This window comes from Typopeltis vanoorti, chromosome 2 (assembly GCF_054136105.1).
Source record: "Typopeltis vanoorti isolate ZY-2024b chromosome 2, IOZ_Tvanoo_1.0, whole genome shotgun sequence".
Taxonomy (NCBI): domain Eukaryota; kingdom Metazoa; phylum Arthropoda; class Arachnida; order Uropygi; family Thelyphonidae; genus Typopeltis; species Typopeltis vanoorti.
The window spans coordinates 9,066,396-9,091,312 of record NC_143550.1 but is presented as its reverse complement, the minus strand read 5'-3'; the positions used below and the strand labels follow the sequence as shown (position 1 = coordinate 9,091,312).

Sequence of the window (24,917 nt, the reverse complement as noted above, 5' to 3'; positions counted from 1 at the left end):
TCTGATTTCTATGTTTTCCCAAAACTAAAACTCTTCCTCGCTGGTCAGCGTTTCTCTTCGAATCAAGAGCTGATTGCAGGTGTAGTGGTTCTCAGTAAAATGTTGAAAAATGAAAATAATTTTGAAATTATAAATTCCTTTTTTCATTGTTAGGCCGAGAACCTTTCAGACCATCCTCATATATATATATATATATATATATATATATATATATATATATATATATATATATATATATATTATTTGTATGCAGATTGACTCGGTTTATGAACATGTTCAATAATACGGATACAACTAGTTTCGTTGGTAAGCCAACTTCGTCAGTTGTGTCCATATTAAACTTTTATTTCTTAATTATCTCGGTGGTTTAAGTCATTAAAATTATATTCGATCCCGCCATACGGTACCATTAGGTTTACCAACTTCCGTGGGTAGGATTCTATAAAATATATTGTATATACACATAATGAAAAAAAATGCGGGAGAATGATGTTTCAAATACCTTTTATTTTCAGAATTTTGCACATGAGGGTTCTGAAAATAAAAGGTATTTGAAACATCATTCTCCAGCATTTTTTTAATTATGTGTGTATACAATATATTTTATAGAATCCTATAAACTGTTCTGGGCAAAGATTTCAATAAATATTGATATTCGGACCTCGGCATTTTAGTCCTTCTCCCCCCTTCCTTATCAAAATGACAGTAAGTTTCTGTATTGAATTTGGACCGTGCTGGTCTCAACATTTTCAAGCATTTGTCAGACAACAATTATAGCATAACAGAGATACTATTGTACAATCATATGAACTGACCAGTCGGTTAATTCTTCAATACATACAAATTACATTTAACAGCATGAACGATCAACGCGTATGTTATTGTTACCCCACCCTGTATTCGAAAAGAATAGGCTTGCCTGCATAACTTTTGCAAAATAGTGGTATACGAGCACAATAATAATATCGCCAGAGAGCATTTCACACTGCGAATAACTTGTTTATTATTTTTAAACAGGTGTTAGGAATGTACCATTTTTTTTGATAACTCAGGATTATAACTTTTAAATATAAAGGAATTTAAAAATATGCACCCCTCGGACTTTAGTAGCAACACCAATAACAACCGATTAAAAATACAGAATAAAAATAAGTGAAATTAAATTTATGGAAAGAAGAAGCAAAATCTGCATTATTAGATAAAAAGAACTAATGATGTGCTAAAACAATTAAAGAAGAAATCAGTAAATCACACGAGTAGAATAATAATATAATAAAAAAAACATAACTGAATAGAAGCCGAAATTTTTCATCTGCAAATTTTAAACGAATGAAACTGAACAGATCGAAAGGAGTTCATCGAATTAGAGCAGTGGTTCTTAAGCGGTGTTCTCCGAACTGGTTGCAAGTGTTCCGCCGGTGAAAGATGTCACATGACAAAGTTCTGAGTGTAATTGGCTACTCTGAATAAAAATGTCGAGGGAATTACTTCCGTTATAACAGAACAATTAGCAATATTGGAAGAAAAAATATCAAGTTACTTTCTTTCCTTAAATACACACAATTATGACTGGATACGAAATTCATTTGGCATAGTTAATGCACGCAGTTATGAATTTTCGTTGCAAGAAGAAGAACAATTAGTTACCTTGTCAACGGATCGTACTCTAAAAATTAAATTCTCTGAAATAACTCTTGAGGAATTTTGGATTTTTGTCCAAGTCGAACACCCAGCTCTCTCCACAAGGGCACTGAAAATTTTGTTACAGTTTTCAACATCATATTTGTGTGAGATCGGTTTCTCAATATCTATATCATATTGGACCTGATATTGCTGAAACCTGCAAAAGCCGACAAGCTCAAGTATCGCATTAAAATAAGTTCCATTTTTATAAAAGGCAAGTCCATGCATATGTTTATTGTTAGTTTTATGATCCTAATGCTTTTGGTGTTCCCCACATTTTTCTTATAATCAAAAGTGTTTTGTGATTTTGAAAAGGTTAAGAACTACTGAATTAGAGTGTTATTGATATTTATTTATGTGCTGGTACAGGTGCTTCATAACAACGGTCTCTTGCTATTTTGTTCTTTTCTATAAATAACAAACTTCTGATCGGTATGGTATTAAAATGTATCGTTATTAATACCTTATTTATGCAGAAAAACATGCCTCATATTTATACATAAAGAATTGTTAATCCTATAAATATAATTTTCAGACAAACGCTGACTTGTTTTTCAGAATGATGCGTGACTCGTTCTGTTCGATATCACGAAAATAAGCCTTATAACAAGTGTGAGGTCTGAAAATATTTATTTCTCATTCCGTGCTCAGAATATTTTAATTTAGTAATTCAAATATGCTGAGCACGAAAATGGTTTCACGTCACATACAGTATGAAAATTCTCTGTGTGAATGACTGAAAAAAACAACTACTGGGAAAGTATGAAGAACGCATAATTTGACATGCACGTTTATGAGAGAAGAGCATTCTAGACTAAAGAAAGAAAATCTGGTTGTCGACGTCAGTCTGAATGTAGTTTCCGTTTTAACACGTCGTCTTTGTTTTATTTTGTAAATTTAATTTTGGGTTAGAGGCTATATCCTAAGCGGTCCTTTGCTTAACGCTAGCCAAAACAGGTGTTTTTGCTTGTGTTATTGTGCTTTTAGTTAAAAAATCCGTCTTTATAGTATACTTCTGATTTTGATGTTTTTGTTTTATTTCATGTATTTAATACTATATTTTCTGAGATATTACTATATTAAAGGAGTGCCGCAAAATGGCGCTAAAATGTACAAGAACAGAATAACAAAAAGGAACATCTGGATTGTGACGTTGAGAACATGCTTGCAACACTAAAGAGAAACATGAATTAACTTTAGAAATATCAAGATTAAAACATCTATTAGACAGATGACGAGGGAATATCGATGTCAAGAGGCGATTAGAGGTGAGGAGCATAGAAAAGACGCGAAAGTTAAGCAGCAAAGAGAGAGAAAGAGAGAGAGAGAGATTCACTGAATCAGGTAAGACATCAAGTAATGATATTTAGATAAGTAAACTAAAATAAATTATAAAAAGTTAAATGATAACAAGTTCAATTACAAAACGCTAAATTGATGAATATGTTACTACCTCGCGTTTTGAGGGTACAAAATCAAAAATATAAAATTGCAATTGAAAAACAGAAATGAAAATTAAAACAGGTGTTAGTTTTCATAAGAACAGACGATTTATTTAAAAGTAAATACAGTATGAGAGAGAGATTAAAGCGTGAAGAAGCGAAAATGGTTACTATATTGCCAAAATATGATTATTCTGAATTAAGAAGGACGATGGTGGCAAACAATTCAATTTGCAAGCTGTGTAGAAGGAATGGTTGCGAATATTTGTATATATGGAGTGAGATTGAGAGAAGAATGAATTTATATTAGAGTGACACCTGCATTTGAATGAGTTTAGTGACAGAAGTCTGGAGAAATTATCTATTGGTATAAAACCTAATATGGACAATCAAAGATAGAAGAGCACGATGGAAGGAATGATAAGAATCTATGGTTAAGAACGAGCGACCGAGTTTTGCAACTGTGTTAAAGATATGCATATGAGTGCAAATTGGCATGGAGCGCAAAGGACACAGTGTTTTTAGGAAGGACAGAGAAGAGAGAGAAAAGGGGGGTTAGAGTCTTAGAACAGATAAGATTCTACAGGGGTGGAAAGGATGTATGATAATTCCATTGTACAAGGATGGTACAAAGACTGATTGGTTAACTATCGACGTATCAGTGTCTCGGGAGTGGTGATGAAGATTTTGGAAAAGTTGGAGAGCTCGAATGAGTTGACATAGAATTTATACTTTGCAAAGAAAAGAGTAAATTTACCAAGGGAAGGACTCACTTAATGAACTTGTTCACATTTTCTATTAATGTTACGATTGATTTTTATAAGGGAAAAATGGATACCCCATGATATATTTGGACTGTTCTAAAGCCTTTTGACCAGATACAGGATGAAAGACTGTTACATAAGTTGGAAGGCATGGGGTAAAATTATAAATTATTAGCGTGGATAAGAGCATTGCTGACTGACAGGTATCAAGAAAGTGCAATGTTCATGTGAGACTGCATGATTTAAGGTAACCAGTAGAGTACCACAGGGTTCAGGATGATGTCAATCAGTCCTTGGTTTCATTGTTATTGTGTTTACCTTAATGAAATTGGGAAGAATTTCACTAGTGACATACAGCTTTGCTGATGATGCAAATATATGCAGGTAATTAGGATTGTGACTGAAATGAAGCACCTACAGAACGATTTAAATATATAGGAACCGTAGGAATGTGAAAAAAGGCTGTCAATTCCTAATTATTAAAGCTATATGTCACCAGAAAATGTCACATTATGCACTTTGATGTGATTAGATATCCAATGGCGCATTACATTGACGGGATTAAGATAGAAGAAATTGATCAAGCTTAGGATTTTGGTATTTTATTACACAGGAAGTTGAATTTCAAGGATATAGCAAAGAACGCAAATGCAACTCAGAGGATAACTACATTACTGGAACAATCATTGATATATAAGGATAAAGAAGTCATTTTGCATCTTTACAAAGCGTTGATACAACTTTACCTAGAATCTTTATCTATGGTGTGTAGGTGTGGTCTCTTGGTGTCCATGGTGATGAAGATAGTGGAAAGGATGCAAAGGAAAATGTGAAAGACAATATGCTGACTGTGGAGTGTAGATTATGAGGACATATTGAAAAGAATGAGAATTTGTGATCTACAAACAGGAGAAAGAGGAGTGATATGTGAGAAAGAGATCTACATAGTTCTAAAAGAGACATATGCAGTCGCGTATAGGCGGAAAATTTTGAGGGGCGGCGTAAATTTCCGGCTCTCATTTTTGTAATTATAGCATGTTTCTTATGTGCCGCATCTACTCACAAGTACAGAAATATTTTTCTGCTCCTCATTTAAGTTTAGTCTGCAAGCATATTGACATGTAATCATATTCTGCATAACTATACAGGCTGAGACACGTACAATGAAAGCTACTGTATTGTTGTCGGTAACTTGACACAAAGACAATAGGGATCGCGGTCGGGAGAGATTGATGCTAATTAATTTTGTTTCAGTATTATTCTTACTAACTGTAACAACTTTTCCTTCTTTATTATTTCGAATTCAAATTAAGATTTTTAATTGTTGCCCTTCCTTCAACTCTTTAGTTCAGTATCCTGATATCTTTGGGGCAGTTAAGACGTGCTAAATCTGAAATTATTTTTAGTTTTCAGTGCCCTTGTGATATGTTGTCATCAGGGTGGAGGTAATACTCTTTTATTGTTTTACTTTTAAAAAGTTATAAATTGTGTAAATCATTCCGATACTTCCTGCGTGTTTTAAATTACTATTTCAATTTTAAAACATGAGTGACGGTAGAAAGCGACTTAGTGGTAGTGAATATAAGAAGAGGAGAAAAGAAAAGTAAGCGAAAATGAACGAAGTACTATCAAAGATAAGAAAACGGAACAGTTTTTTGCTTCGTTATCTGCTAATAATAATTGTGATTTGGAAAAAGAACAAGAACTGGTTGAGGAGACGGAAATTTAATCTCTTTCAAATGACGTGCCTACAACAAATCCCAACAATTGCAGCACAGTGATACTGAGTAATGATCCAGCTGCGTGGATTCTAAATGACGTCACACGCGAGTATATCGCAGTTAACGGGTTTCAACAAAATTTAGACAGTGATCTTTCAAAATCACAAACAGCTTATCCTCACGAAGTAAGACATATTTCTAAGAAACTCATTGAGAGGAATCTGATTAATTCCAAAAAAAAAAGAGATTTTCTTGTTTTCTCTCCTAGTACCGGAAAGATCTTCTGTGCGCCTTGTCGCCTTTTTAGTGGAGGGGGAGCTGACGATAGTCACTTTGCCAATGGATTTAATGACTGGAAAAATGCAGAAGGGCGAGTGAGACATTACGAGAAAGCAATTAGTCATATGAACTGTCTGATAGCTCTGAAACAAAGAGCAAATCTTGCAGGGAGAATTGACGTACAAATATTCTGCAACTGGAAGAAGAAATTAAGTACCGGAAGGCGGTGTTAAAACGAGTAGTTGCAGTTGTAAAAACATTGGCCAGTAGAGGACTTCTACATTTAGTCATATGAACACATTAAACAAACAGAAAATTTGTTTAATGTGTTCCAACGATATTTCTGGATTTGATCTAGTTCAGTTACGGAAGTATTATGGTATAAACAAATGGGAATCATTCACAAAGTAATCTAAGAGAATTCTGAAATATATTTTGCTTTGACTTAGACCCAAAAAATAAATTAAAAAAAATCTGAACTTCTTTTTCATAATGCAAAATATAATGAACATTATATTATACATACATCTTACAAGTTAACGTTTCACAGGACCAGCTTTCTACGCTTTTCAAAGCAGCCGAGAGCCTAATGGTGAATGATCATAGGCAAACACCGGAGTGTTTTTGATTTAGTGCGACAGGGCAATAATCAAGAGTCTTTGCGCTCTCATCAGTATTTATCAACTAGTGTTGAACGACATTCTAGTAAAGCAAGCAATATGGCCGCAGGTAAAGAAAAAAGAGAGGATTTTGTAAAAGATCTCTTGGTAACTTAAATCAGAGTAACGATATGAGATCTAGCTGTCGAATATCAGAGATCCGGTGTCATCATTATTTGAAGATATTAGTAGGGAAGCAAGGTCGAATGGTGGTGAATTTAAGCGGATGTTATCAGCATCAACTCATCCACAAATTCATGTTCCTCAATCAAGTGAGCATCATACTATATCTCAGGAGTTCGTTCCATGTATACAGCATACGGCGACAGCTGATGATAATAATGAATGATATGATTGCAAGAATGGGCAGAAAAAGAAGTCTGGAATACGTTGATGTCTGGAGTGATATAGTTTAATATATATATATATATATATATATAGAAAGTTTTTTACCTTGGGTATAATATATGTGAAAGATACCAAGCTATTTTAAACCTCGTTTTAATCCATTTCCCAAGTAAGCAAACAGACAAGTAAGTCATGTTTGCGCCTGCAAGTAGTAAAACACGTTCTACATCTATCTCTCATCCTGAGATTTTTATTTAATAAGGTCAAAGCACCTTATGGTATCTTGTTTGGGTAAAATAATTATAATCTCTGTATTACTTAACCTTGGTATTTGTAAGAGTGGCTCCCACTGATGAGACCTCAATAAAGGTCGAAACCGGTCTGGGTAGTGGCCCCTTGCCTTTAATGCATAGAATCATACATCTCCTCAAGGAGATGGGCTTTGCATTAAGGGTAAATATTAAGAATAGTGATCAGAGCTCATTCCACTTTTACCACGAGTTGCCTAAGACTTGCACTACTTTATGGGTCACCCAGACTTGCACTACTTGCAGGCGCAAACATGACTTACTTGTCTGTTTGCTTACTTGGGAAATGGATTAAAACTAGGTTTAAAATAGCTTGGTATCTTTAATATATATTATACCCAAGATAAAAAACTTTCTACATCTATCTCTCATCCTGAGATTTTTATTTAATAAGGTCAAAGCACCGTTTGGTAACTTGTTTTGGTAAAATACTTATAAGCTCTGTATTACTTAACCTTGGTATTTCTAAGCCTGGCTCCCACTGATGAGACCTCAATAAAGGTCGAAACCGGTCTGTGTAGTTTAATGCATAGCATGATACATCTCCTCAAGGAGATGGGATTTGCATTAAGGGTAAATATTAAGAATAGTGATCAGAGCTTATTCCACCTTTACCAGGAATTGCCTAAGACTTGCACTACTTTGCGAGTCACCCAGACAAGCACTACTTGCAGGCGCAAACTTGATTTATTGTCTGTTTGCTTACTTGGGAAATGGATTAAAATCAGGTGTACAATAGCTTGGTATCTAACACACACACACACACACACACACACACACACACACACACACACACACACACACACACACATATATATATATATTTTTTTTTTCAGAATTCATTTTTACTCGGTTGGAATATTATGAAAAAGCTTTAATGACTGATACCGAGAGATAAAAAGATGACATGATATATTTGAAAAGATACTGCTAGTACACTAGTTTCGTTGAATTGATCAACATCTTCAAGTATCACAATCAAAGAAGTATATAAAGAATTACAGAGACTTAAAAGTGTAATAACAGTACAAGTACAAAAATACAGTAGCGTGTTTGAAAACAAAATGCGAGCTTGAATTCCAAGGAAACGTATACTACGCGCTGTCGCGAATGCGCCAGTACTGAACAGAGGCAACGTGTGCGTCAGAGAGATTGAAACTCAGGCTGTTGTTGATATGAGAGGAATCTAGAGAAATTTCCCTAGATTCGACAATCTTTCTCTCAAGTTCATCATAGCACACATGGATGTTAGAAGTTGGAGTCCAGTTCACAATGTGTTGGCGGCCTTCGTCTGAGTTAGCTGAAAAGAGAACGTGGCTAGCTCTAGTCCTGTTATAGGAGATATCTCTACGGTGTTTGTTTGGAACTCAAGCTCGCATTTTGTTTTCAAACACGCTACTGCCTTTTTGTACTTGTTCTGTTATTACAATTTTAAGTCTCTGTAATTCTTTATATACGTCTTTGATTGTGATACCTGAAGATGTTGATCAATTCAACGAAACTACTGTATCTTTTCAAATATATCATGTCATCTTTTTATCTCTCGGTATCAGTCATTAAAGCTTTTTCATATATATATATATATATATATAATATATATATAATGTATATATAATATATATATATATGAGGATGGGCTGGCAATTTGGGATTTAGCCGACCAAATTATATTCTTATTGGTTAAACCAAACTAAAAATGATGGTAGAACATGACAAAATTTCATGCCGGCTGCGGCGTCGCCCGGGTTAAACAAGGGCCCCGTTGTTTTCGCCAGGAAACCGGGGCCAACAGCGAAAAGTCAGCTACTAGAACAAATCTGAAAACAAACCCCAACTCAACATCACCAGAGTTAAAGATCGGTACTATCAACGTAAGAAGCCTGAATGGCAAACAAATGGAGCTAGCTGAGGAATTAGATACGTACCAGATCGACATAATAGGAGTGACTAACCAAAACTGGTGAGATCTTTCTGAGCAATAAATACAAAATGTTATATTCAGGCAATGACAATCAAGGAAAAGAATGAGCAGCCATAGTATTCAACACAAAATACGAGGCTAATCTTCTTGAATGGCAGTCAGTCTCAAGTAGAGTAATGTGGGCAAATATGAGAATGGGGAACTGGACAATGAGACTTATTTGTGCCTATGGTCCCACAGAAGGTTCTACTAAGGTAGAAGTGGAGGAATCTTTTGATGCTTTAGAAAAAACAACTGACACAATGAAAAAGTTGATCCTTGTTGGGGATCTAAATAGCAGAGTAGGAAATGATTGTAAGACATACAAAAATATTTTGGGGAAATTTGGAGAAAAGAGCAAAGCTAATGATAATGGCAAATATCTGTTGGATTTCTGCTCAGGACATGGATTAGTTATTACTAACACCATGTTCCAACATAACAATGTGCACAAATTCACATGGAGAGAAGAGGCAAGGAATAAGAAAAGTCTCATTGACTATGTTACTGTTGATAGTGATGTTTTCTCCCTGGTGCAGGACACAAGGGTGTACAGAGGATTTGGAATTGGAAGTGATCACTAATTAGACTTGAGCAGGATAAAATTGAATTTCATATTGAAAAGAATAACATGTAAGAAAGTTTCAAAGTGAATAAAAATTGAGCATCTCTCAGATGTGAACTGTAGACTAAAATACAGAAAGATTATTGGGAAAAAAATGAAAGAGTTTGAGAACAGGAATCAAACCTTGGAGATTCAGTGGCAAACTCTGAAGAAAACACTGATTGATTCTGCCAGAGAGGCATGTGGTGAGGTTGTCTGCAAAGATAAAAAAATCAAAACTCCCTGGTGGACACAGGAAGTTAAAGAGGCAGTGAAGGAAAAGAAGAAAGCATATCAAAAGTTCCTATCAAATAAGTCAGCTTGTGCTCTTAGAGAATATAGAGACAAATGCAAGAATGATAAACACTGTGTAAAACTAGCTAAACAAAAGTCATGGGAGTACTTTGGCCAGAATATAGAAAATAAATATCAAGAAGGTGGCAATATATTCTGGAGGTTGTTGAAGAAGCTTAGGAATGGAGGAAAGAGTGCTGTAAAAGGAGTTAGAGATGATAAAGGTGACATGATTATGGGAGAAAAAGATATCCTTGAAGTATGGAGTAATTACTTTGAAAAACTGCTAAATGAAACAAGCAGTGATGACAGCACAGTGGTAAAAAACACTGACCAGGCATGCAGTCAGGACTACATATCCATACTTGAAGTAGAAAAAGCCATCAAAGGTTTGAAATGTGGAAAGGCAGCAGGAGTAGATGATATTCGACCAGAAATGCTGAAGTGTGGTGGTATAAAAGTCTTACAGTGGCTGCACTGCATAGTTCAGAAAGCCTGGACAGAGGGACGAATTCCCGATGATTGGAGTAGAGCTCTCATAGTACCCATATATAAAAAGGGAAATAAAACCGAATGTGAAAATTACAGAGGTATTTCCCTACTGAGTGTTCCTGGCAAGATCTATGCAATTATACTTGAGAAACGGTTGAGAAGAATTGTGAAAGAAAAGCTTGGTGAAGAACAAGCTGGATTCAGGCCAAATAGAGGCTGTTAGGATCAGATCTTCACTTTGCTACAAATAGTCGAGAAAGCATGGGAATATAACAAAGATCTGTATTTAAGTTTTGTCGATTTGAAAAAGGCATATGACAAGGTGCCAAGAGAGAAGCTATTCAATACGCTGCAGTTATATGGTGTCAATGGGGCATTATATCAAGCGATACTTAGTCTTTATTTGAGGTGTAAGTCAGCAGTTAGAATTGAAGGAAGTACAGGAAGATGGTTTAATGTTAAATCTGGTGTGAGACAAGGATGTACATTATCCCCTCTGTTATTCATTATCTATATGGATCACATTATGAAGGAAAGTGGTATTAAACATGATATCAAAATTGGAGATGTTAATGTCAGCTATTTGCTTTATGCGGATGATGTTATACTTCTAAATAAATCCGCTACAAGTCGGCAAGATTATCTGACTAAATTGAATAGCTGTTGTAATACATATGGTATGAAGGTCAGCAATAAAAAGACAATGACAATGAAAATAGGCAGAATCATTGAAAATGTCAACTGTGTTGTGAATGGAGAACCTGTGGAACAAGTAAAACATTTCAGCTACTTAGGCACGATTTTTAGTGAAGATGGTAAATTAAATATGGAAATAGAAAACAGAATCAGCAAAGCTGGTATGGTGGGAAGTCAAATGAATAGATTCATATGGAATAAGAGAGAAATTAGTCGGAACACTAAATTAGCTGTAGACAGTGTTCAAACCAGTTTTAACTTATGGATCTGAGAGCTGGGTCAGAAGTAAAACACTTGACCAAAGACTAGAGACCACAGATATGAGAGTCCTGAGAAAGATTAGAGGCGTGAACAGATGGCATTAATGGCAATATCATATTAAAAACGAGGATATTAGGAAAGAACTTGACATTGTCAGCATCCAGGAATGCGTTAGCAGAGCTAATCTCAGGTGGTATGGTCACTTGAACAGAATGGGCGAGGAAACATTAGCAAAACAAGTGTTCTCTGCCAGGTTGGCAGGAAAATGACCCAGAGGAAGACCAAGATATAGTTGGATCGATACGATACAAAGTGCCTTAGACGATAGAATTATAAGATCTGACAATGTTGGAGTCTTGACAAGTAACTGACTGATTTGGAGGAAAATTGTAGATAGGAAGTTAGTAATGATGTAATTTTTTCATGTAGTACTATCATATGCTGTACACCCCTTGAGGGTACATGGCAGGAATTTGATGATGATGATGATATATATATATATATATATATATATATATATATATATATAGAGAGAGAGAGAGAGAGAGAGAGAGAGAGTTTTTTTTTCTTAATATGAACATGATTAGGAACATAATTACCGGGTGCCATAACAACTGTTTAATGATTATTCCATCAGAAATAATAACATTTCTGATAATAATAATGCTACTGATATTAATATTCCTAACGCCAAGAATAATATTGACTATTAACTATGAACACATAAAATCGACATATTCTCTGAATATATACAACTTAAGTCACGAGTGCATAATGTCAATTTTAAAAAGTATACATTTATTTCGTCATTTATCTATTTTTTTAAATATTTTTCTGCGTGAATTAGATTAAACATATCCGAAAAACTAATTTAAAAAAGTATGTTCTTGCAATATCCAAACTGACTTTACTGTATTAATAAATAATAAAAATCAGTTTATATTTTAGTGATAATAAATAATAAACAAAACTATTTCTAGAACATTTGGGTATATATTCAAACTTCGCTATTATAAAATTTTATCGATAAAATTTTAAACCAGGAAGATGTAATGAAAATTCTTTCCAATAAGAGTTGAAAATATGTTTTACCTTAGGAGGGGCAATTACAGGCAGCTACTTTCCTGTCTTGTGAACGTGGCGAGTGACACAACACGCTTTCTCTGTTGCTGTTATCAGCTTACAACATGTACCTGTTGATAACGTCATAGTCAATGTAGTTGCGCTTTAGCCCCATTTAACAGCTACGAAAGTACGATCGTTATATTGCAAAATCGAGAATTCGAGTTAATGATGATGAGATATTCTCTTTATTGTAATTAACTATCGCACATTATATTATTTTTATTATGTAAGTTAAATTATATAATAGAAAACCAAAACAACTAGGTAATATCTCTGCTAATCCTATTACGAATATATACGTGCAACAGTTATACGGTTGGAAAGTTAACCTCTAGTGTACTGTGCGCAAACAGGTTCTAAAATAATTTTAACCTACTGCTGACTTTCCTATAAGCTTTATTGGAATGTAGAATTTTCTCTGAATCACTATTCCATAATAAAATGACATTTTAGTCGATGTGATTCAAGAGGTGACTCATATCGTTGCGCAAAACCAACAGAGAAGATAAAAGATTTATTACATGTATTCTTATACGTCTGTATTTAAATTAATTAAGAAATTTATTAAGAATTACGTACAGTGTACTAGCATCACATTTTAAGAAAATAAAACTTAGAAATTACTGAAGTATACTTCAAGAACTTTTATTGCTAAATGACCATAAGATATAATGATAAAATATACAAAGAGCCAACAAGTTTCACTACCCACTATCTAGCATTTTCAAGGCGGTACTGGTGTGAAAACAAATGCATCACGTTACATGAAAAACATACAGTTTAGTAACTGCTAGGACGTTACATTTTTAGCAGTTACTAAAGTGTATGTTTTTCATGTAACTTGATGCATTTTTTTTCACACCAGTACAGCCTTGAAAATGCTAGACAGTGGCTAGTGAAACTTGTTGACTCTTTGTATATTTTATCATTATATCTTATGGTCTTTTAGCAATAAAAGTTCTTAATTTTAATACATTAGACCTAATGTGTACAATTTAATTTTATGAAGTATACTTCATTAAGATTTCATAGTAATGCATGCTATGAAATATTGCATGGAAATCATGACTGTTTGTCTGAGTCATCGTTTTTTTTTTTTTGTTTTGTATATAATTATTTTCCAATAAAACATAAACCCAAATTAAAATCTAAAACTAAAATAAAAAAAAAAACTAAAACATATACTCTAGCAAACAGAAATGACTGGTGACGGTTCTACACCAATGCATTAAAAAAAGTACGTTTCATTGTTAGCTATCGCATTGCATATAGCTCACGACTCACAGCTAAAGTAACCAAACAACTCGTTTCTCTTTAAAACGATTAAAAAAACGGGATATATGCAGGGATAAAGAGCGGTTATTCAAAAAAGGTGATTTCCCATACTTGGTCTAATCAAATTAAATTTACCCAAGTCCGCAGAAATATTAAAATAAACGTGTAAGCATAAAAGTGAAACCAATAGGAGAGAGAGAGAGAGAGAGAATTTCAAATTCCTTTCAGAAAATTAAAATGCATATGGGGAAATACCATATAGGTAAAAGAGCATTGATAATAGTTGAGTTGAAGGAAAACGTTTTTTTTTTTCATTTGACTTACTGTTCTTGAGGTGAGTGGAAACGGCTGAAGAGAGGAAATAAAGTGCAGTTATCCTATTCACAAAATCGTGATTCTAAGTTGCACACAGAGTGAAATGGTTGACAGAATAGACAGTCTGCTCTTTGCATCCAACAGGATGCAGATTGGAATCTGCATCTTGTTTGGATACAGATTAAAAATAGAGATATCGATATTATGAAAGTACTTCCTATGAAGGCCTGGAAATTGCAGAGGTACCATGCTTAGTTTCTAAAATTATCTAACTTTATTCAGCTTGCTGCACTATTGTGCTGTAGGTTTCAAAACCTTCTTAAGATAATCTTAAAAATGCATGTTATACCTAAAAAAGTTATATCTAGAAAATTATAATACAGAGCACCTGGTTGTTCAAAAAGAAAAAAAAAAGAAAGAAAAAGACATCCAGGAGTCGCTTATGTTTTTTTTTTATTAAACCAATATAATGTAAGCATGAAAAATGTGTAGTAAACTAGCACTGTTTCTGTGCAAAGCTTTTCAAGCTATGAAACTAATAAGCCATATCGAGCATACTACTCGTAAATGAATGTTCTGCAGATTTGTATTAGCATTAATTATGACTTAATAATTAGCAGATATAGTCAATGGTGTGTTGGTAAATTTTTAACAACCGGCTCACTTTATGTGACCCAGAGCCGATGCGAACTGTGAGGAGGTAGAGAGTTCCGCACTGGCAAAGTCACTTACTTTGCCAGTGCGGAACTCTCTACCTCCTCACAGTTCGCATCGGCTCTGGGTCACATAAAGTGAGCCGGTTGTTAAAAATTTATTTTTAATCTAATTATTTTTTATCTTTGAGGGGCATCGCTATTCTATTTCGCACAGGGCCCCGCAAAGTATAGGACAGGGGCTGATGTGACCGACAAGCCGGCGTAGAATATTTTTCCATCATGTTTTTAGTTTTTTTCACATATTTATCTGAGTCTCTTATAGACGGGGGCAATATTCACGAGAAAAAATTACATTATGACGGCAAATTACAATGAAAATTTAAAGGTATTTAATTTACGAATATTTCGCGTCGGTCTGTGGCAGGATACATAGTGAATGTTTTCAAATCCTTTCATGAAACAAATTGTGATAATAACAAAACTAAACAATAATTCAATATTTATTTTATTGAAAAATATGTATATAAAAAATAACGAGTTGTGCTTTAATGAATACAGACATTGTTTACTAAATAAAATCGTTTCCAAATTCCCGTTCGTAAATTGAGTTTTGTGAATTCTCCTTTATGCATTTATTTTTGATGATAATAATAATAATATAATAATAATAATAATATATGTAACTGTTTATTAAATTTCAAAATATTTACGAGCAAAAGTATATACTATCATTCATCATCTATCCTTTCATAAAGAATTTTAATAACCGGCTCGCGCGAGACGGTCCCAACACACCAATGGATATATTCACATATTTATACTGAACGGTCATTATACGTCATTAGTTAATGCAAACTTCAATCTCAAATTCAGATATGTACATTAATTCTAAATCGATATACAGTATATTCCTTGCTATTTAGGGTTCAGCATTTACATATGAGCTAATACATACATTGTGTGTGTGTGTGTATTATGATATATATATGTGTGTGTGTGTGTGTGTGTGTGTGTGTGTGTGTGTGTGTGTGTGTGTGTGTGTGTGTGTGTGTGTGTGTGTGTGTGTGTGTGTGTGTGTGTGTGTGTGTGTGTGTGTGTGTGTGTGTGTGTGTGTGTGTGTGTGTACACACTATTGTGCTGTAGGTTTCAAAACCTTCTTAAGATAATCTTAAAAATGCATGTTAAGTATACCTGAAAAAGTTATATCTAGAAAATTATAATACAGAGCACCTGGTTGTTCAAAAAAAAATATATATATATATATATATATATATATATATATATTGAATGACTAGAAACCGAGAAAAATGAAAACAAAGTATATATATACACACACACACTTACAATATTAAATAAATAAATTCCGTTATTAACTCCCTTGCCATCAGTCAACCACGTCTTAATTAGGTTTCGAAACCACGTGTCGTAACTGCATATTATTCAGATTTTCGTAGTTCGTAAAAAATAACTATTAATTTTTATTATCTAATATTTTCCCTTCATCGGACTAATTGCGAATAAAATAATTTAATGATGTGATTCAATGTCGTTAAATTATCCATATAGAGCACAAAAATATTGCATAAACTACGAGTGCAATATTACTTGACACGCTTATTTCAACTGCAAGTTATTCTACATGTACAGTATATCAGCCAACCTGGTAATATTCGTACACGCATTAATTGATGCGCAAGTTGTGAAAATAACTTCATTTGAGAATTATGAGCATAATAAATAATGAGATATTACCACTGCTTTATTTACATCTGAAGGCCTCTAGAAATAAAGAACTCTCAAAAATGATATATAGTATACAATACGCATTAATACATATAATCAATAAAACATTGCGAAATCACATAACACTCATGAGCTAGCAAGAGATGGTACGCCCTCTATATTTCACGTAGTGTGACAAAACTGACTTTATCATATTATTGTTTTATTTATTTATTTTTTTGAATAAACAAAGAAACCCATCACATATTTATAGTAATTTTTTAAAAAATATTTTTCTTCAGTAACATATATACAAAACAATCAGGCAATTAGAAACATAATTTCCATTTTATGCAAAATCACGTAACACTCACTAGCTAGCAAGAGAGAGTTCGCCCTCTGTATTTCAAGTAGCGTTACAAACTGATTGTATTGTTTTATGTATTTATTTATTTTTTTTAAAAAAAAAAGAAAGAAAGAAATCTACCCCGTATGTATAGTAATTTATTTTAAAATATTTTTCTTCGGTAACCTGAGTATGAAATAAGCATTCAAATTAGAAATATAATTTCTATTTTATTCATAATAATCGTTGCAGCAAAATAATTCATTTGGTACAGAAGTGGGATTTATTTGATATCGGATGCTTGTAAGAGAATAAATGAAGGAATCAAAGTGACAAAACTTAAAATAAAAATGCAAATAATTGATGTAAAACAGCAGCTGCAGTGAGTGGAATACTATGATGTGTTTTGAGGAAATACACGAAATATGCCATTGACGTTGCATTACTTTTTAAAGGACTTACTTTAGTAAGCTAATCACATTTTATAATAACATTTCACATAGAAAAAAGGTAGTAATTAAACCACAACATTACTGGATTTAGAAAACGCTTTTGTCAGGATGCAACATGAAAGGTTTTGTTTCTTCTTTCTCCACCTTCTACATATTCACAATGTTAATGTACTGTATTATAGGTTGAACACCCTCTCGTGTACGGGATTACCAGAAAACATAGGTGAGTTTGGAATGGATAATAAACTGACGATATATATGAGAGAATGGCTAACTGATAGATATCAAACAGTAATACACGATGGGACAGATTCGACGAGAATGAAAGCAACCAGCAGGATCTCCCAGGTCTATTTTCTTGGAACGTTTCTGTTTAATTTTCATATAGTCGATATTCAAGATGGTATGAAATTATATTGCTTGCTAATGATGTAAAACCGCTTACAGAAATAAGAGATCATTGATATTGTGTCCCTTATGGAAGCCGAATATTGTGAATTATGAATTACAAGCTCTGCTTCGCATGGCTTTTTCATATAGCCTCAGAAAATATCTATTCAAGTGTGCCTTATCAAAGCACCCAAACTTTTATTCTTACGCAAAAAGAAAGTTCTTTCAATGACCAATAAACGATGTTTCTTTAATCTGGCAAAGAGTCGTAGAGGATGGAACGACTATCTGATACATACACTTTTCTCAAGAAAAGAACCAGTTTTATGAATTAAAATTTATTACGTAATATCGCCGGTAACCCACTCCATTTTTCTTCCAAAAATGTGCTTGGTTTTCTGCTCCATTGAATAAATGGTCTTAGAATGTTGTTTGTTTCTAAGTTCTGGGAGTTTTTGACAAAAATTTAAGCAGGGGATTATTAATGAATTTTAACTTTTTATCATCTGGAATTATCTCGATATTTCGAACGATTTTCTTCTTTACTTCCATTTATTGTTTAAATACATAACTGAACTTTTAAACCTATGACAGAACATGTGAGTTACTGTAAAGATGAAATTTAGTCCAAAATCTAAAGATATATTGCATTCATTAAACAAGCTCTTTCGATCAGACTCACTTAAGAATCTAAGCAGCATATCAGATTGAAGAGTACAAGTGGAGTATTGTAAGTATGGAATGAAAAATAACATTTTAAAAGGTATTAAGTCTGAAAAGAAACCATGAGAGTAGCAGAGTTCGGTAGCTGGTATACAAAAGTTAATGGTTGTGCAGTGTTTTCCAGAAGAGAGGACTTGAGTACGAGTCTAGAGGGGTAAGGACATGTAACAGAAAGTACACTGCATACATCTTTAATGTTGACGGCGACAGATTAGTTCGTGTTAAATTACTAGGGGGGGGGGATGCAAGAAATTTCTTTGTCATGCGGCGATACGCAGCATTTAAGTGTAAAAAATGAAAAGTTAAATGCCACAGTTTGTGATTTGAGCAGATGCGTAATAAGTATGGGAAAGAATATGGATCTGCGAATCATAATAGTCACTAACATTCGTGTTGGGCTGTAGATGTAAATGATAGTAGGTAAAATTGAATGTCACATAGCTTAAAAATAGCTACTATACATAGAAAACAATCTCCTAGTATTTATTATTATTACTTGAACCTCCAGGGAGTCCAAAGACTCATCGAGGAAAGGCACCTACTCTATAACTCCCCGTCTCCACCAACGATCTGCAACTACACCAACGCCATTTACCGCCCATCACTACCACCATTGATATTTTCACAGAGGTCAAAAACATCCATCCTACAGCGGGATTCGAACCCGCAGCCTTTTTGGTGGAGAGCAGATACGCTAACCACACGTTCAATCAGGCCTAATCCTTATAAAGGGCCATGTATAGCAAGTAATATTATCATTACGAAAGGAATAACTTTCAGGCGCTGAATCAGCGGGTAAAAGAGCTTAAGATGATCTCGTTCTTGAGGTAGTACCATTCTATTTAAGCATCTTTTTGCTACATCCATATTCAGCTAGCAGTGAAAAGCTTGTACAGATGATATACCATTACTAAATATTTAAAGGAGTATCAGAATAAGATACTCCTTTATCAGAATTTTATAAATGCGAATACCATAAAAGCCATCCTGGAAAAATAAAGTAGTCGCAATGAAAAGCAAGACTAATTAAAATTAAAATACAGATTTATTTTTATTCCTACTGCCTTTTACGAATTGGTAAGAAGAAAGGAATAACTGCTGAAAAAAATAAATCAAATAACACCGAATAATAAAAAAAACAGAGCAAAATTTGTACAACACCAAAAGCTTCATAGGAATCGGTATAAAGAGATGTGGCATCAATAAACCATATAACAGTCAGAGTGAAATCATGAACAAGAAAATAAAGTTGACACAGATAAGTCCTCTCTTTTATAAACTTGGGGAACCTCAAAGGAACCTTGGGGATCAAACGTATGCACAGCAGTTGGTCTTTTGACATTGCTAAATGTGTTCTTATTAGGATTCATAATAGTATAAGAAGTGCAACACTAATATTTCGTCCAGCATTTAGCAGATTGCAACCTGAAATAAATAGAGAAGACACAATAGAAACGTACATAAATGGTAGAAAATCACTATAAATTAATGGGCGACCGTACTCCATTATATTAGGCGTAAGACAGTAGTGTTTACTTTGTACAATAATCCTTTGCTGATAGAAATCGTTGTTATTGGCAATTGGAGAGAGTATCGAAATTAATGTTTTCTTCAAATGCCAGTTAACAAGAACTCTGCTTCCATGGAAACAGTGTACACAAACCTTCTCAACTTGCGAAGTGAATTGGCATGAAACAGATTGTGGTATACACCGTTTTTTTTGGGGGGGGGGGATATGTGCTGTACAAGGAATAATAATTTTACGGATGTAAATCGTTTGGAAATTCGTAATAGTTGATTGAGTAACCAACACCATTGCTAACATGAACATTAAGCAAACAATATAATACGAAACTTCTTGGAAACAAGAAACCATAGTATTATATGTTGATGTTCTGTATTAATTAGATATTAATCCAAATAAGAAACTCGGTTCAAGAATTTAAAGATCAGACGTTTCATAATTAGATATTATTGACAGCTCAACGCAGTCTAATCGATGAGGTTATTTATTGCTAGAATATGAATTAATGTACACTTGTTTAATAAGAACTACCCACAGAGTGAAATTTGGTTAGAAAGAAATATAAACTATAATATTTTATTGAAGGAAATAAAACTTAAAAGAGAAAAATGAAGTTGATAAATATAGCAGCGTGAGAACCCACGATTGCAAATTACTGACATCCGAACACTTTTCGAGTTGATTTTCAGTACGATGCTGAAATGCTGAGTATCCGATTGTAAATTAAGACGATTATTTTATCTGGGAACAGAATAACACGCAAAGGAGGACACGAAATTTACAGACAAAAATCAAAGCGAATGACGAAATATGATCAGGCTCTGAATGTAATATTCCGGAATGCATTTCTCTCTTAGTATATTGCTTTATTCGTAAAGAAGCAGTTTCCAAATAATCCGCACTGTGGTTGATGTTATTGGCATGAAACAGCTACGCGTAATGTACTGTATATCATAAAACGATACGCACGCAATTCATCATTTTATGAAATAATATATTTTCTCCAAAACTGAATAGGTTTATAGGTTAATGTTGATAAATACTATCACTGCTTAGCTTACCTTTAGAAGCCATTCATTTGATGGTTCGGCTCTCTACGAGGAAAGTCGTGCTAAAAATCCAATTGAAACTAACTTTCTATCACAGCAATATAAAAAAAAGAACTGTATGACTTTTGAATATTTTTGTTTTGATGAAAAGTAATAATTCTGAAGTGCATTTCATTTAGCCTGGATTTATGTATTATGATAAAGGATTGGCTAACCATATATCTCGCATGACTTGTTATCAGCTAGATTGTTCATTTATTTGACTGATATTGAAACTATTCCTGAAGAGGGAAGCGATACGAAAAGCGCATTTAACTGATAAATACTGCTCAACAAATACTTTTCTGCTGTAATGACCAGGGGGCCTCATATCTCGTTGTCACCACAAATCAGGGGAATTCTGAGAGAATATTTTCTCATACAACGTGATTTTTTGGGACAGTATTGCATCATTCTAGGCAGAAAATTAATTAAATAAAAGGCAATAAATGAAGACGTTTCACGTATCGCTAAGCTCAGTTAAACGAAGAGCTCAATTTTACCTTCTTCTGAGATCTTAGGAATCACATTTAGATAGCTAAGTTGCTGACTGATCATGCAAAGTGATATTAGGCTCCCAAAAAAAAAGAACGCATCATCCCATTTTCTTGCACTTTAAGTGTACAATTCTGATAGTGCGTGACGATCAGAATGTAGTCGTTATATAAAATCTTTTTCAAAGATCCCACTTCTCTGTTAAAGGAGTAATTATTAAACCATACCGGACTAAAAAGTCGTCCTATTTAATTAACGAATGTAATTTCCATTTAATTGATATTCTTATAAGGTTTTATTTTCGGATTATCAAAAGATGGAAATCTTATTTTAGTCTGTACTTTTAAAGGTCGGTAGGTGGCTGGTCTCTCTCTCGAACCATGAAACCATCACAGCAGATTGGGCGCACTTTTATCGGCATACAACTGAGTGGTGATTACAACTAATGCGCTCTCGTGCTTGTTATCCTAAATAATCATTACACGTGTGAATACGTGTTTTCAACCATTTTTCCCTCTCAGTTATAGTGTTAAAAATCAAGTTTTATTCATAATAAACACCGTATAAACTCCACAGTTAAGTTTTGTGTGGACAGTTACAGTTGCCAGAGTAATGATTGTTAGTCTCGTACGAATTCTTTCTCTCTAATCAATGAAAGTCTAAAGCATGCTTTGCTAGAAGTCTACTTGAATTTTTTACTCGATTTTTATGAAATAAAAATATAAAATTAGCAAATAAGAACTTTCGAATGTCTCGTGCAAAATTCATCTATACACGTTTGTTTACTTATTTTATTATATTATTATCTTTATTCTTGACAAAAAACAAAATTTATTTTTGTTTTTTGTCAAGATATATTGCTCTTTGTAAATTGTCTTCCTTATCTGATATTATTAACTAATCATCTAAAAATAATAACGTATTTATTTTAGTAATACGGGAAGTTTCTATACCTGAGTTATTTAAAGTGCTCCACTGCATTAGTGTTGCATTACTATAAATATTAAAATATCTGGAGATAGAGGATACCATATTTAATACCTTGATTTAATATTACTACGTATTTTTAGATATTTTTTCATTTATTTTTATTTCATTATTTTTGTACTGTATATATTCCGTACTGCCTGTAATAAAATAATACGTACTGTATGCTGTGTGTTTATTCTTTTTAACATATCAAATAATGTATATTTCTTTTTTACTTTATCAAATGTTTTTGGATAATCTATAAACAGGGATCAGTTTCTAAATGAAACTCTATCTTTTTTCTATAAGTAGTTTCAATCAAAATGCTGCATCCACTGCATAACGTCCGTTTTCTGAACTTATTTTTGAAGCATGTATTCAATAAAACTAATTTCTCTGAAATAGTCAGGTTTCTTGTATCTATTTTTTTAAATAATTGCATTCGTATACTTTAGGCCTTTCTGTTGATACCTGTCGAATTTAATATATTTTATTAAAAAAGTTAATAACCTCTGAGGAAATTTTTCCAACAGATTTGTACAGTTTGGAGATTATTTCATCTTCTCCTACCAATTTACAGTTTTTCCTCCCTTTTTGTAACCAATTTGATGGAAACTTATTTTACCTGATTGTTAATGATCTTTACGTATTTCTAGCTATCTCTTAAATTTAACATCTACGAAGAGACCTATTGGTTTTTCATTCCCTGTAACGTAGCATAGTGATTTTTGTCTTCTTGTAACTCATGTATATGTGTGTATATTTTTATATTTATAAAATGTATTGCTTACTTTTTAAGCTATTATTTAGTATATAATCAATGAGCCGCTTTCCATATTTGTTTATTTTCAATTCTTCAATTTTTTCTATATTATTATAAATTTTTTCCATTCCTTTTCTAGCATTAAAATCTCCAGCTATAATTATATTATCCGTGTGTTTTATTTATTTTTTTCATATAATCCTTATAACTGTTTAAAACCAATCATTTTCATCTTCTTTTCCTTCTTCAGGGATTTAAACTCCAACAGCTGTGAAATTTGCTTTATTATTTCCGTCATACTTTTAATGTTTCTTCTTTCCAGTATACATCTGAGTTATTTTTGCTTTAATTAATTTATGGATCAATATGTATAGTCAGCTTGCTTTAGCGCGTGTTTGTTTATCCGAATGGCAAGAACGCTCCTCAGATCTCAACCCCATTAAAACAGTTTGGGATGCAATAGAAAGACGCATTGCTGCTAGAAATTCCCCTACAGAAAACAAACAAGGCTTTATCCTTGCTCTGAAGGAGGAGTGGGCCAGTTTGCCTCAAGAATTCCTGAATCAGTTGGTGATAAATATGGTACAACGCGAGATCTGCATCGCAGTAGATACATTCCATACTGAAGTGTTTCTCTGCCTAGTTTTCCATAATAACTGTACATTAATTCCTTAATTATGTCCTCAGAAATTTGTAACTTTTTGCAAAAAACGTATTACAGTTTAATTTATATAAATTTATAATACATTTTTGTGTAATATAATTTATTAGTATGCCAGCAATAAATTTATGTCTACATTAGGCTGTAGTCATGAAAATGTTTTTCATACTGGTAAAAAAAATGTAGTTCGTCCTTAGCTTTTGGACACCAAAGTAAATTGTTACATGGTGTCCTACAGATATTAACTGGAACTACTTTTATATTGTATGCTATTATAATTTATTTATTTTTAATTGTGTTTATTATTTGTTTGTTTGTTTATTTATTTGATTCTAGCTGACCATTTTGACATCAGCCTGCCGAAGTTTCTAGACAGTCTTTGATCCCTTTCCATTAGTTTCTGGATTTTCTTGTGTTTCATGGCTGCAAGATGTGCACGATGCACAGAAGACTGTGGATAACTGCCTTCTGCATATGTTACCTTACATAACAATCTTATTTTGATATCTTACCTTATATAACAATATGGAACACAAGTAACAACCGCAATGCCCATTTCAGTTCTTTTTCAATTAAAATATTGATTACTCATGACTTTTGTTATGTAGTATTTTTTTCAGCAGTGCTAAATGTGGTATTTTAGTTCTTCCAAACAATTAGGTCATGGCCTGTCGAATGAAACATCTTCAAATCCTAACAACGTCATAAACTTCTAGAACAAACAAAACTCTGCCTGTGTGTGTGTGTGTGTGTGTGTGTGTGTGTGTGTGTGTGTGTGTGTGTGTGTGTGTGTGTGTGTGTGTGTGTGTGTGTGTGTGTGTGTGTGTGTGTGTGTGTGTGCGTGTGCGCCTGCGTACGTGCGTGCGTGCGTGTGCGTGTGTGTGTGTGTGTGTGTCTTCTG

General features: G+C 33.4%; 1 protein-coding gene and 1 long non-coding RNA gene across 3 annotated transcripts in view; one reads left to right on the top strand and one right to left on the bottom strand.

Annotated features, from left to right (window-relative positions):
- The window catches only part of MFS16 (major facilitator superfamily transporter 16), a 101,042-nt gene extending 79,458 nt beyond the window's left edge, over positions 1-21,584 (bottom strand). Inside the window, exon 1 of one of the 2 annotated variants that reach the window (XM_090410232.1) lies at positions 21,102-21,584. In XM_090410232.1, coding sequence (XP_090266358.1) covers positions 21,102-21,114 — 13 coding nt within the window. In that variant the 5' untranslated portion in view covers positions 21,115-21,584. Of the gene's footprint in view, positions 1-12,603; positions 12,623-21,101 lie in introns of those variants that run through there. The other variant, XM_090410216.1, reaches the window with a different exon arrangement.
- LOC150108809 (uncharacterized) lies at positions 2,649-24,610 on the top strand. The gene is made up of 2 exons (XR_016550055.1): positions 2,649-3,027; positions 24,353-24,610. It is a non-coding gene; the product is annotated as an uncharacterized LOC150108809 (long non-coding RNA).
- Positions 24,611-24,917: the final 307 nt, after the last annotated feature.